The 18,862-nt window shown below is 47.6% G+C and overlaps 1 protein-coding gene across 1 annotated transcript; it reads right to left on the bottom strand.

The window, feature by feature from the left end:
- Window positions 1-318: 318 nt before the first annotated feature.
- Window positions 319-15,226, bottom strand: DRGX (dorsal root ganglia homeobox). The gene is made up of 6 exons (XM_050899137.1): window positions 14,893-15,226; window positions 14,261-14,358; window positions 13,878-13,979; window positions 11,252-11,424; window positions 10,800-10,912; window positions 319-584 (listed from the first exon to the last, which is right to left on the bottom strand). Exons 1-6 carry the CDS (start codon window positions 15,224-15,226, stop codon window positions 319-321), a joined length of 1,086 nt encoding a protein of 361 aa, XP_050755094.1.
- Window positions 15,227-18,862: the final 3,636 nt, after the last annotated feature.

Below are 18,862 nucleotides of genomic sequence, written 5' to 3'. Positions count from 1 at the left end.
GGATGGGAAGCTGAGATTTGTGGGAGCAAGCCAGGATCCTGGGCGTCTTGGTGTCCCTGGGATGTGGAGGTGGGGCTAAAAACAGTTTCACGAACGTTTCCAAACACAGATAGTGCCGATAAATCAGGGGAATGAACCTACAGCGGCGCAAGAAAGCAAGGGTGCATGAAAGGCAGCCAAAGAGGCCATTCAGATCTGCCAGGTCCCTGGTGGCCCCATGACATCCTGCTGGGGCACGGCCACACTGCAGTTCACCCCACGGCAGAGCCCCGGCGGCAGGTCCCTGCCCTGAGCTGAGGGGCCGGCGCCGGTCTGGTCTCATACGCTCTTCTCCCCTTCCATGTGCTCCTTGGCCGGAGAGGGCTGCTTGTCCTGGCTGCCCTCAGGGCCGGGTTTGGTGGGAGAAGTGGGGCTGCTGCTGGTGGCGGGCAGGAGGTTGGCAGACTGGAGCACAGCCTCCGAGTGCTCCCGGGCCTTCATGCGCAGCGCGGCCACGCTGGCGGTGCGGTTGCTTTGGCAGCCGTACGTGGGCAGGAAGGAGAGGCCCATGGGGTCTGGAACGCAGCACGAGCACAGCGGGCTCCCTGGGGAGGAAGGAGACAAGGCACCATCACTGATGGGGAAGGTCATGGGGACTGTCTGACTGTTCCCTCCATGGTCAATCTGGAGAGAGCAGAGATGGGGTTGGAGTCTCGAATGGCAACAACCCCTTCCCCTATTGACCTTTAGTGGGTACGTAGATGTTCTCCGGATCAGGGCTAGAAAAGCCAGATCCTGTTCTGCTGAGGCCCGCTGTGAAGGATCTTACACTGTGAGTCATCCAGGGTGACAAACAGAGTAAGCGAGGGCAAGCAGAGTCAGAAGCAAGCAGTGAAGCTTAGATCACACATGAGATTTCCCCACAAGCGAGGCTGAGCTCATCCCCTGCTCTCATACCAAGTTGCTGCTCTGTGGCTACCATCAGCCCCATGCTGGAGGTGTCCCCTGCCCTCCACCTGCACACTGAAGCCTGATCAATTTGGGCAGCTGCATTTGTTGGGTGAGTGTGGGGGTCCCATCACTTATCTACACCTGGAAGATTACTGCAGAAAGAAAGGTGAAAATATTCCGGTTGTTATGCAGGAACTAATGACCGTCTCCTATCTCACTGTGAGGTGAGGTGAGATGAGATGAGATAGGTTTTTCCTGGCCAGGCCCTGCCAACTATTGGCATCATGTCTACCTGCAAGAGTCTGTTCTACCTTCACCCACTCAATGTCTGTGCTGCTTCAGGATGGCACCTCGAAGAGAACAGCCTCCAGAAGTGAGCCAAGGCCACCTAAAGCTGCTGCTGCTGACATGGCTTAAGAGTCCCATCAGGAGAGACGGGCCAGACCATCTCTACCCTGTAATCTCAGACACATGGGCTGTTCCAAGCAGGCAATAAAACACTGGAGAGAGGGTGAAATGAGTATTCCTCTCCCTTTAAGCCAAAAGGCTCCCCTGCAACCCACTGACAGAGGCAGTCCTCACTCCACCAGCTGCCTTCCTGAGCTGGACCACTGCAGGCTCTTCCTCTGGTTTATCTTTGATAACACTGGGACTTGGGCCAGTTCCCAAACAAGCACACCTGGAAGTGTAGGTTGGCCACTGGGCAGGACATGCAGTCCATCCAAAAAGCCACCCTGGTACCTAGCTTAGATGCATCTATTGAATGAAGGAGAATGTGTCAGAGGAGTAGGGAGGGGAGGCAGGGTGGGATGGCTGAGCTACTACTTTCATTTGCTCTCTGGTGAGAAATGTTGGGTGACACCAGTTTTCCAGGGGTTTCAGGGGCACACAAACCCCACATCGTCTTCTACACCCCCGGCAAAGCCTGTCCTTTGCTGATACGCTACCTCCCAACAAGAAACAGCCCAGCCGCGCACATCCTGACACGATGCAATGTCTTCCTCTGATCTTTCCAAGCCAAGGACTTGCTTTAATTTCTGCAGTTAATATTTGAGTTAAATGGCTCATGACTAAGTGATGGAACTAATAACCTGCAGGGAGCAGGTAGTCTTTCTTTTACACTTCTGCTCTCGGTAGCAACGGGTCAGCACCCAGCTGCTAGGGATGAAGGCAGACAGTTGTTTGTTTTTAGAATGTTGGCAAGACTTCTCCACAGCAATTGTCAGAGATTAGCAGCTTGCGGGTAACATTCAGGAAAAAGTACTCTTTGCATTTTAAAAACCAGAATCTACAAGGGACAAGTTATTAATGTAACTGGAAAGTCTTTTCTCTTGTAATACTCCTCTGATAGAGCATATGATCAGCAGACCAACATTTCCATGGGTCCAGGCATTCAAACGAATTGCACAAGCAAGTTTCACCACTTGACTAAAATCCTCCATTTTTTGCATTTAGCACTAGGAAGCTCAACCTTGAATTCTGTGGCTGCTTTGAGCAGGTCAGAAGGAGGGTTTATAACAAAATCCACTCAGTAAACACAGCTTACAGTTTTTGCCACCACCAACCACACTCATAAAGTGTTTTTTTGCCCTGTTGAATCACAGCCACTTCAGGGGCGCTGGATGGCCACTGTTTTAACAAGAGGGAGGAGAGGAAGATCGGCACTTCAGAGTCTCTACAGTTTGCAGCAGGTCTTTAGCTGCAGAAGCCACACAGAAGTCTGTTTTTTCACTGCTATTAAGCCCCACTGTCTTAAGGTTCAGCTCTGAAATGAGGGAGCACGGAGGCCTGCCTCTGCATCAGTTGTCTTTGCACTGCTGCTTTCTAACACAAACTGAGCAAGACTTTCGAACGCAGGTGTTCGGCTCCCAGGCTGAGGGCAGGGCTGGCCCATCTGCGGTACCTGACGCAGGACCGAACACAGCCATGGTCTGCTTAGTGGGAGGTGGGGAGAAGTGGAAAAGAGTCTTCCCCTTTTCAAAAGAGCGAGAATCAGCTCCATCCCCTAAGAATAATTTTCATTCCATTGTTAGAGAGGAATAAAATATTTATCAGTCTTCAGTACCAATCTAAGCTCTTTGCTTAATAATTAGACCTGATATTACCTAGTGGCTCTGCAACCTGAGGGTGCAGTTACCTGTGGTGGAAACTAGGCTCTCTCTAGCAATAATGCACCCATAAACCATTCCTTTCATTTTCACTGAGGTGAAAACACTTGCAAACAACAGCTCACACCCGAAAAAATGTAAAGTAACAAGTGTCATTTGCTCCAGGGTCCAGCTAGAATACAGGAGAGTAGGATTTAGCCCTCTTTCTCTTTAACGTAGGTTGTAAGGAAGGTTGAATCTACCTTACAATTGCCTGTGTCTGCGGGTAGTATGTCCAGTGAAATGTATCAGATTTTGCTGGCACAAAAGCCCAAGGTCTCCACCTGCCCGTCAGTCAGCCCACGATGGACAGGGATGTGACTTTCACCAAGAAAGAGACATCCACATATAGCAGACATCAATGTTCTTTTACATCTTATTGCAGTAACCCTAAGTCCACAGTGGGGAAGGAAGGAATCGTTCCTACTTATTTCGGATCCTCAGAGGCGTTTAGGCACCTAGCTCCCATCAAAATCAGTGAGGGTTAAGCCGTTAGCCCTAGATCTTGATCCAGCTTCCACTAACATCTATGACAGTCTGATATTACTTTAATGGGATTTGGATCAAGTTGCTACATTACAAACAGGGTACTGTTTTCTTTCTTTCAGGAACTTACTGCCTCCTGTACACAAAATTAAAATACACAATTAGATTTCCATTAACTTACAGCAAATTCTGCTGAATTGATCTGAACCTCCTTGTATTCCTATATGAGATCATACTTTAAATGCTTAGCCTGAACATAAATACTTAATGTAATAAATACAGTCTGAAATATTTGATCCACTTGGCAGTTTAATTGATCTACTACAGAGACTGACAGGAAAAATTAAATTAGTTCTGTCTTGTCTCTGCCAACATCACATTTCAATTGTAACGATATTTGATCTACAATTTTGGTTGCAGACCCTTTTGTGCAGTTCCAAGGTTCAGTTTCAGCTGAGAATAGTCGGGTGGGAGCTGGGCCCATATGGATACATAAGTATTTAAAATATATATTTTGCATTTCAACTCAACAGTTTAAAGAATTTAATAGATAGCCTTTCCAAAAGGCAAAAAACCCAGTTCCTTTCCTCTTTCAGTATTTGTGCATATCAGCATTTGATGTGGACAGCTGAACAGCAACCTGACATGGAGGGAAGTGAGGAAAAATTCCCATTTAAAATCCTCACCTGTCAATGCATGCTGTTTAGTTTTCAGAGAAAATATGCTTGATTTAAGTATTGTTTTCTTCTGATAGTAGTCACATTGGTTTGCTTGAGCTCTAAATCCTCATAAACTCTGAAATCACTTTCACAAGGGTTGGAAGGTCAACAACAACCTCGAGTTCATAGTGTCGTTTACCAGTGAGAGCTGATTCAAAGGGAGCTCCTTCTTGGTCTTCATACATGACGCCAACACTCTGACTATTAAAGCCTGAGGCACAAGCAGGAAAAACAAAAGTGGCTTTATCCAAACCTTCTTGAGCTCTGAATCAGGAGGTTCGGAAGAACGAGAAAGGCATGAACTTAAAGCCTGAAATGGAGAGGCACCAGATGCTCCCAGTATAATTTAGGGTAGCCTCAAGGCTGCTAAAGTTGTGCTAGATGGTTCCTCCTTCTAGTGCCTAAGCTGGTTAAGTGTGGAACGCACCCTGTGCTGCCCAGAGGCTGGAAGAGCACTTCAGAGCTGACAGCAGAGTCCAAATGTTATAATTTCACATCTCCTTTGCTTGTGAACCCTATATGCCCAATGCAAACAACAAAGAGCTGATGATCTGGCTCAGTTGCACTAGCAGGAGCCTTTTTGTGTAAATAACTTGACACTGGAACTGGAGGATTTCATCCTCCTTTATTTGTGCAATTAGTACTGTTCCAAAAAAATAATTCAGAAGCCGGGACCTTGCCTGTTTGGACAGGAAAGCTGGCAGCAAAGCCGACAAGAGCTGTGAGAACAGAACCAGTCCTTTGAAAACTGTCAGCTCAGCAACCATTTACCACTCTTCCCTTCCACATCAAAAACATGATCTGACCCTAAATCCTGCTGATGTGTGTCACTCCAAGAGGGGTCAATAGGAACCCCTTCCCAGCTAAGGCCCACTAACCTAATCAAGATTTGTCTTGGAGGAATAAGCCAGCACCCATTTCCTTCCCATGGCTCTTAGGGCTCCTAGTATCTGCATATTCCCTAATATTTGTGATAAAGACTAAAAAAAATCTACTTGTGAGGTAGAGCAGTGCTAGAGTCAGGGACCTATGATACAGGAATCCAAGTAATTTGCTCAAGGTCTGTGCATCTGCAGCAAACTAAAGAAATGTTTTAAATTCTCTAAAGTCACAGTGGCAGGTAAATTAGGGAAAATGCCAAACAACCCACTTGATATATTTGCTATATTACATGAGAAAAGTCAGTAAGTCCGTAATCAAGAATGACAGAGAAAATGAAGGACCCCAAGAGTTTTGATTCCCATTCCCCAGTCTTATGGTAAGCAGTGGTGCTTCAATTCAGTAAACACCCGTTCAAGGGTAAGTCGGGTCCTTGAACACTTCTTTCTCAGCCTTGGCAATGGGAATTGCCCAATGGAATCAGGCAAATTCTCTTCATCTTTCCATAATAGAAATTGAAAAGTAATGGATGGGCAGTTCTAGTTGTTGTGTTTTTTTTCCTGGATACTGCAATTAAGCCTCCCTAATATGAACAACAGCAACCACAGCAGCAACAAACCATAAAAGAGCCTAATCAATGGTGCCCTCGAATATCCACTTTGATGTGCATAATGCAATCCTACCTCTCTATCAGTGGTGTGGAGGTGCCATGAAAACCAACTGAGCTATAACTTGCACAGAGCAGAGCTGTGGGTGAATTATGAAAGTAATTCCCTGGCAAGTGTAATTATTTCTCTCCTCATACACTGCACTCATCACGGGGTCTGGGGAAATTTCAGTGGAATGTAACAGACACACTCTTGCCCTCAGCCACCAGAATGGTAGAACACTTCCGCTAAAAAACGGAGATTTTTGTTTACGCCCATTAATAATATCTTCTACATTAATGAATTGCATTCATGCTGTCATCCATTAAGAAGGTACTTTGAGGTCTCTCTCTGCACAGAACACTAGCTTCTCCTGATGACTCTATTGTTATACAGCCCATAAATAAAACAAGTATTTTCCCTTCATATTTGAGGTCTGCAATTAAATCTACTAAATGGACTGCAGATGCATGGTTTACAGTAAGTGATTCATCTTGGAAGATCATGGAAATGTCGAAGTCACCACAATGAAGTAGCATAGTTGTCAAATTAGGACAATTTCAGAGAGTAACAAACACCAGAAATTTCATCTATGCGAGCCAACCTTCTTCCTGACTATGGCCAGTGGTGAAGAACTAAAACTCTGAAGTAGGAAGCCCCATATACCACAGAAATTATGAACTTATGTTAATTTTTCAAATGAGAAATTGTATTTCCTGAAAGAATAGTACGTCGTGAGGTGATATGGTAGTTAACAGATGCTTGCTACTAAGTACAGCCTCCAATGTGCTATATACTTCAGAGAGGGAGAGGACTCACCTAAGGAAAGGAAAAGGTCTGTTGTATTACTAAATAGAGAATATTTGATAGAAACAGAGAAAAACTGTCCAGTGGTAGTATACTCTTCTCTGGAACAGTCTATGCTCTGAATTACAGTTCTGATTGCTATTGTATAGCTGGCCTGCTTTCTTCACAGAACAGCCTGCAGTGGTAATACCATCCCTTTGAGGAAAAAAAAAATCTCCGTTTCAGAGACAGCAGGGTTCATGGGGCATAGTGCTTAGGGAGAATAGCTTTGTTCTCATTCATCAGAGCAGATCTAGTCTCATGCTCCAAAAATATCCCCCATTTACCTAGAACTGGCACATGTGGGGTTCAGATGAGCGCTGCCTGTTGAAGAGTTGCAGAGCCACACAAAGCGTGACACAAGCCTACAGTGCACTGCAGCCTTTCCAAAAGCAAAGTTGCAGGCTCAGTCCCTGCCCCATGCTACGCTGTCCTGAGATTTCTTGCCTCTGCTAGACCAACTTCATCATCAACTATTGTATCCTTACACTACAAATTAGATCCAGGAACCATGTGCCCTAGACACTTTATGCAGCCTTGGAAATCTGGGTCTGGAGCCAAGCAATCAAAGTCAGAGAAGGAGAAAGAGATGTATTAGTTTCTTTACAGAAGACAGAGAACTCTCAGGTGGCAGAATGAAAATGGTCCCTGGGAGCATAAAATAATTATTAATTAGTTACACCACCATCATCACTTGTTATTCACTGTATTGATTTTAATTGTCTCCTTCTAAAGCATCAGTCAAATATTACTCACTGACACCAACAAAGTGTTGGCTCACAAGCCCAACAAAGCACGTCTGGTCTCCTCAAAAGAATAAGAAAACAACCTAGACTTCCCAGTAGTATCTGATGTGCTGAGAGTGCCCATTTGTCTGCAGGCAGCTTTTATGGCCTTACTGAAGAACATAATTCCCTTTACTGGCCAGGATTATTCTCCCAATGGTGGGAATACATACCTATTTACAGGATCCACATAGAGGAGCTGCATTTAATTTGACATTTGCATAGAAGAAAGTGGGGTCATGCATCCATTGGTAGTGAAATGGTGATTTGATTCTGGAGCAACTGTTTTGCTTTCAAAAGCACAAAGAATTCCTGGTAATTTCAAAGCAGGGTTGGCACAAGAGAGATACCAGGAAGAGCTCTTGACCATTTCACTCCTCAATAAAACTTGCAAAATCTTGGAAAACCTTACTAGTTGCTGAATTTCTCCTTATCCAAGCAATCCACAAACCAAACTGCTCAGAATTTTATGTCCTGTGCTGAGTTTGATGGGATTTCATGTGGCATAAAGTCCTATGCCCTCAGAATCACTGTGGCAGAGTCCTGTCGGCATTTCTGCTGCAAAATGCGACTAGATTCTCAAGGGAGAGGCTTAGGTCACTTCATTAAGACACATAAGGACACAGACTGATGTCCACCTAAATGTAGGGTTAGTCGTCCTTTGGCAGGCCTAAAGTGTACAAATCAGCTCCTAGCTCAAAGGGGGAATGAGAAGGGAGAGTCAAACAAACTGAATTGAGCAAGACGAAGAAGGTCATATAAAGGTTTTGTGAACACTGTGTCTCTCCTTGTCCTTTTCTTCCACCCCACAACCATTATCTCTTCCTCCAGATTGACATGTGAGCTTGGCTGTGCTCTCAAATACATTGGTTTAGATGAACCATGATTCACCTGGTGTTTCCATACCAAAGAAAAACAAAATGCAAATCAGGCCTGTGATACTTTTAGTCCACTCAGAACCTCTAGAGATTGTCCTGTTCATTCTTGCCAATTAACGAGACCGAAGCTCAAGGTCTGCTGTGCACAGCCCCTATCCCAGCCCTAGTGAGCTTCTCTTGGAGAAACAGGGAAAGAGGAAGTTGTGCAGATGAGCCAAGGAAAGAGGAGACAACACTCCATATATAAATACCACAAGAAATATGCTACAATTATTCTCTGCTTGTATAAATCAAATTTGCCACCTTACAGAACAGCAAATTCTTCCCCCTTAACCTCAAAGCCAAAATTTGACATTTCTGACCTAGCTGCAGAAGAAAAAGATCTCCCCTCAAAGCAGCAGCTCAGTCTACCAGTTCCTTGCAAGTATAACAATATGCTGACAGGCATAGGCAGCTCCACAAAGCTCCTGGTAGGTGGATATGCAGATATGCAAATCTGTAACTGGATTTCTTAAAATCAAAATACACTACATTATCCCAGTCCCCTTGCAGGTATCTGGAGATCTCTAGTGCCAGGCAGGAAATATAAACTGGACTTCTCAGCAATGAACTGCACGTGTAGCTGACAACATTCATCAAGAGAATATGCATGCATCTGATAACTGACCATCCCTCTACAAATTGTAAAAATATCTGTATTTACATTTAGGACCAGTTTTGCAGGGACACTGCCTCTTAGCATGGGCAACTGACTATCTAATAAGTATCTCTACAAGAGATTCAGGAATAGGATTTTTCCTGCCCCTAGGTTGTAAAACTGCTATCAAGCAAAAAGGAGCAAATTATTAATTTCTCAATTTAGTGGCTGAGCCGTAAAATCACAGAAAAGAATATCTGGAAGTCTTCCAAATAAATAAAACTAAAAAAAACCCTCATGACAATGTTTTTTCATTCATTTTTATTTCTTTTTTCTTGGCTTTCATTTATTGGGGTTATTTTTCTTAAAATTTAGCTGTATTTAACCATGAAACAAGTGAGAACAACGTATTGATGCATTTAATTTTGAAAATGCTTAAATGTAAATTTTAAGAAAAAAAAAATCCCTTACTTCCATCCGAAATCACTCACTGAACACAACCCCTTTTCCACACCTTTCAACCTGCCTGGGACTACATTTATCAATGAACAATCTTTTTGCCTGAAGAATTTCATCTGTACCTACTCCAGAGAGGCTGTTCCCGCCCAATGGAAGAAGCCAAAACTCTCTGCCCCAAGACTTTGCAGTCACGGGCAGAGATCAAGAGGACTCATGCAGTCCAACAGCCGCTGCCCACTTACGGGGTTTAGGTTGACAGCCATCCTTTAAGTTTTAGGGTTCGGGTCACACCTGTGTGGCTTTTCTTTATTCAAAAGCACAGGTCCCACACCTATCAAAATAGCAGTAGCTGTATGGTGTGTCTGGCTTCAGCTTTTTTGGAAAGACAGGAGGGAAAGGGGAACAGGGGCCAGGACACTGGACTTAATGCAACTCAGCAGTTCCAAGCATTTGCTTCAGGATTATACCTTGGCAATGCTGATTTAACTGGAAATACTCTCAAAGAGCATGAGGTATGCCAGAGAACATAGTGAGAGGTATTAGAGGACATTTGTGTTCGTAGTGGAGGGTCTTAAACTGGGAAACTTTCTTCACAAATTATTGCACCACATTGGGGCATAGAGTAAATGTATGTGCCACTTTGTGCTTGGCAGTGCTATGAGGCTTTACATCCTATAAATCTATAAATTGAATTCATCCTGCTTACACCCTTAGTCTTATAAATTGTTAGACTAGGAACAGCTAATGGATCAGCTGGTGATTTATTTTTAAAAGATGCATACTGCTGCTTTTTGGGAACTGAAAAGGATATGGACACTGGATATACCCTTCCTGAAGCCTGGGTCCCAGGTAATGAGGAATTACTTTGTATCTTCCCCTGTCCCCATGCACACGCTTTATCCAAGTTCTCAAAGGGGACCTACTGCTCAAGAAGAGAAAGGTCTGGCATTGTGCAGAGATGTACTGCAAAGGAAACTGCATGCAAAGAGCGGATGAGGCATCAGTAATGGTGCCAGGTAATGTATAATGCAAAAGGATGTGTATAACTAATTTATTAGTATAAATTTGACTCTTAAAAGAAAGCATATGCAAAGAAAACTCTAAAGGAGCAAACCCTACCTGCTTTGCTCCTTGAGACAAACCCTGACCTCACTAAAACTAAGTAAGTAAAATGAAGGAGCTCCACCACAAATGATGCTACAAGTTACAACAGGAGACTCACTCCTGTACCTGCAGCATCGGTCAGTGCAATTACTGCCAATCATAAGAGAAAGAAGGATCCATCATTTCCCAAAGGCTTCCCCACTGCCTCAAGTGGGACCATGCTGCTTAGCTTGAAAGAGCTGCTCTTTGAGCTTATCCCTGAAGTTAAACAAGGTCACTTACCTTTTAGAGAGGCGACATGGGATAAAGCTTGTGCGTAGGTGGCTGTGTTGAGAAGAGTCCCTGGCAGGCAGGAAGGGAAGAAAGGTCCTGTAGGACCCACTGCTCGACTCAGGCTGATGGAGAAGAGAAAACAACTTCCTTACAAAACCAGAACTAGCTGACTCCAAAGACAACATTTGTGCATGCACACAAACACGTTGGTGTCTCGGCGTCCAACTAGATGGGACCAAGCCTGGATAACATTAGCCTCCCACAGCCACCAGCTTCTCAGCATCTCCGCAGGGAGCAGTGAGTTGCACGAGAGACAGCTCATCTTCTAATGATTTGGGCTGTACCTGAAGATGATACTGTGTAGGTCAAGGCTTAGCAGCAGGCAAGTCTGTATGTATGTACATACGTATGATGCATCCTTGCCCCAAACAGAGGCAGTTGATAACACGTATTACTCTTACCTCTGCTGGATCTCCAGACCCTCTTTTTTATTCCTGGTTTGATCTGCTGGAGAAGGGGAATTTAAATTCCTCGCAGGAGGAGCCACCTCAGCCATTGTTTCCTTAGAGCCCTCTTGGTCGGAAGCACCTCTCTCTGTTTTCCTCCATTTAGCTCTTCGATTTTGGAACCACACCTGGAGCAGGAGAGCAATCCAGGCTGAATACCACGTTTAGCCAAATGCAAAGCAAGGAAATTGTTAATTGTTACTCTAGTGAAATCAGTCATTTAGAATAAAAAAGGGGTTTGATGTTACTGTGCCAGTTAGCAAAACATTTAGACGTGTGCTCGCCTTTATGCACACATTTAATTCTCACTGATTTCTATGTTTTAACACATCTAAAAGCCTTTTGTATAGGGATGGACTTAAATATGCATCTAAGAACTCTGACAAAACCATATATAAGTCTTTAAATGAGCTGCTGCTAGAATCAGAGAGGTCAGAAATGAAAAGGTATGTATTAGGCCATCTTATCCAGCCTATTTCCTGGAGAGAACTGATACTTGCTGTTATTCCTCTGACATATTTGTCCAGTCTGCATTTAGAGGACTCAAAAGGTGGTAGATACTAATTTTGGAAGATCATTCTGCAGTTTAATACACACCAGTTTCCAAAACTTATTTTTTCCCTGTAATGTAATACGAATATTCATGTTCATGATTTTATCCCCCGACTTTTAGTCCAAACACTTTTTTTTTTCCATTTACCTTGGAGCTGATGCTCTGAAAGCACCTTATTTGAGGTGGAAAATGCCAAGCCTCTCTTGAGGTCAGGAAATCCACATTTTAATACATGACTTCAAGTATAGGCGAGATTGTTATTATTATTATTCTCCTCCTACAACTCCATTTTAGTTAGCTGCCTTTTAATTGCATGTATCAGCAAACGTTGAATAATGATTTTATCTATATTCTAAATTTAGAGCAGTTAAATGCAAAGCAAAATGCAGACACTTTCTTGTGTCTTAATTGAATGAAGGTCACAGCTATAACAACATTTAATTGAGCTATTTTTCATTATCATATTTTAATGACTTTGCACTGACAGTTCGCCTGCTTCTGAGGAAAGAGCATGATGAAGTCGTTTATTTCCCTATTTAGTTATTGTTTGACAACATCATCTTCGATTAAGACTCTGCTTTATAGCACATTAATCATATTTGAATGAGCAAGGGGTATAAATGTAAACATATCTCCCATCCTCTGTGTTTCCCCATGTCCCTGCATGAAAGCAGGCTAAACAAATGCTTGCATCTATTGTCTGTTTGCATAATAGCCAACAACAAGGCTAAACACCAGTCCTCAGCAATCTAATTGTCACCACCCCTATCTCACCCTTGCACCTTTCAGGAAGAAGTTATGATCTTCCACTTCTGAATGCTCAATAATTGTCCCATTTATCTCAATTTGCAGTTCAGTCTTTAGGCACCAATAGCCAAAATGGCATTTTTTATTATTTTTTTTTTTAAGCCAGTACCTACAATGCAGTGGCAAAAGGAGATTTTCATTTCCAAATAATAATCAGTTTAATTTGCCCGCATATGACCAATGATTCATGTTCAGATTTAATAATCAGGATCGCATAATCTGATTATAGGAGAAATAATTTGTTTACAATCCCCAATTTACTGCGGTGAATTCCATTATCTCTCTTCAGCCATTGGGTTTTAAGAGATACTAACATGACCCTAGGGAACAAAAGGCAAGCTATTATATTTCCTACAATTAGATCTTTGCATAGTCTTAACCCCGAGCACCTAAATAAAAAAAAAAAAACACCAAAAAAACAGCGTGCAGAAAAGCCCCATAAACAAAATGAATACATAATCGTGTTCAAAAAAATGGTTTGCAACACTGTGGTGGATGCCTGCGGAGTTATAGGGATCCATCTCTGACAATTGCAGGACTGCTCTTCTTAGCAGAGCTTGTAGACACACAAATTTAATCCCCGGATATGGAAAAGCAAACACCTGGATCAAAAAAAAAGGGGGGAAAAAAAGTGGGGAGAAGGAAGGAAGGAAGAAAGGAAGGGGTGGAAAAGAGTGGGGGTGGAAAGAGAGTACTCATGGCCAATGGTATTTCTTGGATCATATTAAAGGTGTGGGAATTGCTCTGCAGGCTCTTTAGCTGTCCAAATTAAGTGTTTAGAAAGAAGGCAAAAGGGAGAAAAGTTGAAGAGGTGCAGAAGATTTCTTCCTGGCAGCTGGGCTCCCTGCAGTTGACTAACCCCATTGCTCGACAGTGGTCATAGTTGCTTTGGAGAATCACGTCTCAGCTCTTTTCTCCACACACACCCCCTCCAAAAGCAAGGAAATGGATGTGCATTGATGTAATTTAGTACCTTGGAGACGCGGACAAATTAGTGTAGAACATTATCACTAGTTAATTATGAATGACCGATTAATCAACCTAATCTAATATTCCACATTATGTTGATGTTATTAAAGTGCATCATGAAAATGACAGATCGTCTTCATTTGCGTTCTTTGGCCAAATGTGCACTCTGCAGTCATGATGTCAAAAAAAAAAAAAAAAAAAAGTTTGCCAGTTTGAATAGCCGAGAGTTAAATAATTCCCCGGAATGTTTACCTGCACCCTGGCTTCCGTGAGGTTGATTTTCATAGCCAGCTCCTCCCTAGTGAACACATCGGGGTAGTGGGTTTGAGCAAAAACGGCTTCCAGTGCCTCGAGCTGGTGGAGGAGAGGAGAGCGAACATCTGTCAGGGGCAGGGCACGGCTGGGAGCGCGGGCCGGGCCGGGGGGCTGCCGCCTCGGGGGGCGTCTGTCCAGCTGCCCCAGGCAGGTTTCTGCGAGGGATGGGGAAAGCGGGGCCGCCCGAGGCAGCGGGCCGGGCGGGGAGCCCGGCGGTGCAGGGCGTGCAGAGGGCAGGCAGGCAGGCAGGCGGGCAGGCAGGGAGCAGGCAGGGGGCAATCGGGGTGCAGGTCAGGGGGCAGAGAGGAGCAGGCTCCTACCTGCTGCAGGGTGAAGGTGGTGCGGTTGCGGCGCTGCTTCCGCCGCAGGAAGCCGTCGTCGAAGTCGCCGGCGGAGTGACCTCCGAAGGGGGCCGCGCCTGCGGGCGGAGAGCCGCGTTAGGGGCCGCGGGGCGCGGAGCCGCAGCCCCCGCCGCGCCCCAGGAGGGGGCAAGGGGCCGGGAGCCGGGGCCACCCCGGCGCGGCCGGCGGCTCGGAGCCGTTCGGGAGCGGGACGGAGCGGGCGGGAGTGCTGCCCCGTTTCCGCGGGGCGCGGAGCCCCGAGCGCCTCGGCCGGCCTCGGAAGCACCGCAGGAACCGCCTGGGCAGCGGGTGCCCCACCGGGCTGGGGGGTCCTGCCGGCACCGGGGGCTCCTGCCGGCACCTGGGGGTCCTGCCGACCTGAGCTCACCCCGCCGCGGGTGAGGGGCAGCCCGCCCCGGGGAAAGGGTCTTTTCCGGGCCATTTGTGTTTTAAAAGGACGAAGAGACGAGGCTTTGACCTAGGTGTGGTGACGGCAGCTCGAGCTCGTAAAAAAACCCTGCCTGTCTTCCGGGAGAGCAAGGGGAAGCCCCCGTGCCTGGAAGGAGCAGGACTGGGGCCGTTGGCAGTTTTCTCCCCGCACTCTCACGCACCCTTCGAGCAGCGGCCGAGCTGCCCCACCGTGTGCTTGCCCTCATCCCTGGAAGCGAACCGCGAGCACGGGGCTTCGTACAGCGCCGAGCACCGGGGGCGGCGGGAACGCTCGAGGGGCTCGGCCACGGCTGAACGGCCGGGACTTGGCAGCGAGGCTGGAGGAAGGAGCCCCTGCCCTTCCCCGACGGGGGGGTTCGAGGGGCCCGAGGGGGAGATTGGGGCACTGGGAGTTTGTCCCTGGTCGGAGGCCGGGAGAGGGCGGATGGCCCGCCGGGATGCAAACCACCTTCCGTGGAGCAGACCCCGGCCTTCACGGCTCCCCCAGTTACGCATCCCCCATGCCCTGGCTGAAATGCTTCGCTCCCTTTCTGTTCGCTGACAAAACAGGGTAAAAAAACCCAAACCAAATCAAACCAAACAAAAACCCAAAACCTAAACCAAAGCCAAAACAACAAAAAACCACGGAACAGAAAAATACTTAAACCTACAGAAGCATTTCTGAGTGTCTCCAGGACCCTACTCACAGCCCTGCCCGGTGGAGCGCCCCGGGCCGGGCCGGCCCCGCCTCGGGGCACAGGGGCTGGAGGTCGCCGCTCATCTTGCAGCATCGTTTGGAAGATAAACACGGCCCCGAGCCCCCTCCTCGCACAGACGGACGGCTCGCTGCGGCCCTGGGAGATGCTCATCAGAGAATAAAATACTGTCCTGGTGACCCCCAGAGCCCGGTCATTTCCCTCCGGCACCGCCAGGCCTCCCCGGGTGCCCAAACCCACTGAAAACGCTGGCCGAAAAGGGCTTCTCTGTTGCGGCTTCTTCGGTTTGGTGATGGTTGGGTGGGGGGGTTTTTTGGACGGGGGGTGTATTTTTGTTTTTTTTCACTTGGGATGCTCTACCCTGTTTTCACCCTTTAGCAGGGCAGACCGGCCACCCCCCCGCCCCGCTGCTGCCCACGCCGGGAGAGCGAGGGGCCGGCCCCGGCTCGGTGCACTCCGCCCGCAGCCCCCGTCGCCGGGAGAGGCTGCAGCCTGCGGGGACCGCTCCCCGGCTCGGGCCGCCAAAACCAGGCACCAGCCCCAAACTGCCACCGGAGAAACAAACAAACAAGCAAGCAAACAAACGAGAGCACGTTTCCAAAGCTGCCTGCCAAAAACTAACGAACAAAGCCGCCCCAGCGCTCGGTGGCACAGGCAGGGGCGGCAGGGCAGGCTGGCGGGGTGCGGAGGGACCCCCGGCACTGCCCTGCCCAGCCCGGCTCCCCCGGCGGGGCCAGAGACAACTTCGGGAAGCGAATTTTCCAGCCGGCGATGCGCGGACCGGCTTGGGTCCGCTGGCCCTGGGGCAGCCGTGCTTAAAGGGGGGATGACCCTTCCCCGGAGGAGGATGAAACCGCTGGACCACCTCTTCCTGGCAGCGCTACAGCGGGGAAAGCCCCTTGCTCGACGGGTGATGCCCGTGCAAGGAGCCGGGTGGGCGGGCAGGAGGATTTTACGGGGACGGGTGGCTTCCCCCGCCGTGCAGCCGCGGCGAGCGCCGGCAGTGCCCGGGCACGGCAGGACAGCCCGCCCGGAGCTGAAGTTGCGCGGCCGAGGCTCCGGGGATGCTCCCCGCACTACGAGCGCTGGCCTGAGGGAGAGGGTGCAGAGGGCCCTGGGCATATGCGGGGGTGACACGAGGAAATCCCGAAGGCTGCCGTATTTTTAAAAAAGGAAACAAACAAACAAACAAACAAAAAAAAGAATCAAAACCCTCTGGTCAATATCACAAAGAAAAAATCCTCCCAAATATTTATTTTCCGCTTTTTTTTTTTTTTCCAGTCGAGCCCCGTCTTTCCCCATCCTCCCGCAGAATGTTTGTAAAATAGCATTAAAGATTTATGCGGTCCCTTTGGCTGGAGGGAGGAGGCGTGACCACGTCCTGAAAGTGTCCCGATTACAGCCATGACACGAACATCTGTGCTGGGAGGGGAGAAAAGCATCTCTTTCGTAGCCTGAGGCTCAACTGCGGGATCGCTATCCACAGAGGGGAGGCAGGTGGCAAAATGACGGGGGTGGGGGTGTAAAAACAAGGCCTTTCCAACAGGAATCAAATTAAAAAAAAAAAAAAAAATCATGCAATCCTTCTTTCCATCCTGTGACAAGAGGGGAAAGCTGGGCGTGGGGAGGGGCGATAGGGTTGTGTTTTCACAAGGAAAAAGGTGATGCGCTTTTATATTTAGCTGTCTTTATAGATCTGCATCTTATCTCAGCACATAACTGTACCCCGACAGTCTTGGAGCAAGTCAGACCACAGTTTCTCCCTCCATCCCCCAGCGCACACCGCCCCCCCCTCGAAGTTCAGCTCTGGTACTTACACCTCTCTGTGCGACAACACTCACCCTCTAGCTGCGGGGGCAGTGGAAGTAGAACATGGCCCTGCGGCTCGGTGGGCGCCCGCTGCCCGCCGCTGCGAGGCCGACGGCGGCCGGGGCCGGGGCCGGGGCCGGGGCCAGCCCGCGGGGCGCGGGGCTTCCGCGCACCCCCCGCACCGACACGCCGGCACCAGCTCCCCAGCCGGGCACCGCCACGCACCGCCGAGGTGTCTCCTGACGACCTGAAGACAGAGAGAGAGGGAAAGAACAGAACAGGTGAATAACCAGAAGAAAGCACCTAGAGAAACTCACTGATAATCCTAGATCCCATCCCAGAGGAAGCAGAGAAAGTAGTGTCTAACCCTGTGCAGCGGACTGAAAAAGCCAAAGGCAGAAAACTCCGTGGTAGGTGCACAGTAATCAGAATTAGTAAAACTTTGTTGCTTCTCTTTGTTTTTCTTTTTTTTTTTCCCCCGAATAGCAGATTATCTAGCTCTTGTTCTTCCATCTATCTATCTATCTATCTATCCATCCATCCATCCATCCATCCATCCGTCTATCCATCCATCCATCCATCCATCCATCCATCTATCTGTCTGTCTGTCTGTCTGTCTGTCTATCTATCTATCTAATTATCTCAAATATTCCTTTCCGGAGCCACTAATTACATAAAGAAAAAAAACCACTTATAGCTAAGAATGAAACGTTTAAAAAAAAATCTAAATTATTCTGCCTAAATGAGACAGCAATAAAACCTAAAAGCTGTCTTCTTTTTAAAGCATCCAACACACTGGGAGCTGTGTTCGGGTTGGAAACCAATGTCCTCGGCAAGAAAAAAAAACTATTCAAATTTATATGCAGTCATATTAAAAAATCCAGAAGGCAAATGAAAATAGCAATCCATACCTAAACCGAACAGAAGTAAAAATCACCAGTAAGGTTTGGGGGTATTTTGCACTGGAATAAGGCGCTGTGAGTTGTTGGCTGCAGAGACAGAAGGGCTCTGCGGAGTTCTGGAAGTGGCCAGATGTCTTTGTATCTGTCTACAGCATGCTCTGCCTCTCAGCACTTGCCTTTATAATCTCACGCATAATTGGCCTTAATCTGATTATTTCCAGCGCTGTCTACAGTGAGTAACTTGGATAGGTCTATTGGGCCCTACAAATGGCCCACGTGGTGTGCAGAGCAGGGGAAAAAAAAAAACCAGATGAAAAGAAAAAACCCGTCATTTCTCAGCAAACACCAGGAATGTGAACAGCAGCAACAAAATCCCATTATTTTCTGAGCGTTGGCGCTCCGGGGCTCGGCGGCCCCCGGCGGTCCCCCCCCCCCCGCCCCGGGGTGCCCCGGGCTGCGGGGCCCCGCCGTGCCGCGCCGGGCGAGCCCTGCCCCGCCGCCTGCACCCCGGCGCTGACAAAGCGCCGGCTAATTGCCGCCGGATGGGTTTTGGGGGGCCGCTCTGCACACGCCTTGCCTTTCCAAGCGATCGTACCACGGCAAAGTTTGATTTTGTTCACAGCGAGGGGTCTCTGGATTTATGCTCGCTTCCCGTCTGCAAATGATATGCGGCGGGACCCTTTGCAATTACTTTTAAAATGCATCCGAGACATGGGCTCAGCGGA

Source organism: Gymnogyps californianus, chromosome 6 (genome assembly GCF_018139145.2).
Source record: "Gymnogyps californianus isolate 813 chromosome 6, ASM1813914v2, whole genome shotgun sequence".
NCBI lineage: Eukaryota > Metazoa > Chordata > Aves > Accipitriformes > Cathartidae > Gymnogyps > Gymnogyps californianus.
The sequence above is the reverse complement of the archived record's forward strand: the minus strand, read 5'-3'. Positions and strand labels throughout refer to the sequence as shown.

Bases quoted from the DNA above. Each gene is read 5' to 3' on its own strand.
- DRGX (XM_050899137.1), bottom strand. From the start codon at position 15,226: ATGCGTAACTGGGGGAGCCGTGAAGGCCGGGGTCTGCTCCACGGAAGG. The intron at 14,359-14,892 runs GTGCGTGAGAGT...CTCCGCCCGCAG, and splicing joins GCTCGGCCGCTGCTCGAAGG to GCGCGGCCCCCTTCGGAGGT. The intron at 13,980-14,260 runs GTAGGAGCCTGC...CTCCTCCACCAG, and splicing joins CCACCTTCACCCTGCAGCAG to CTCGAGGCACTGGAAGCCGT.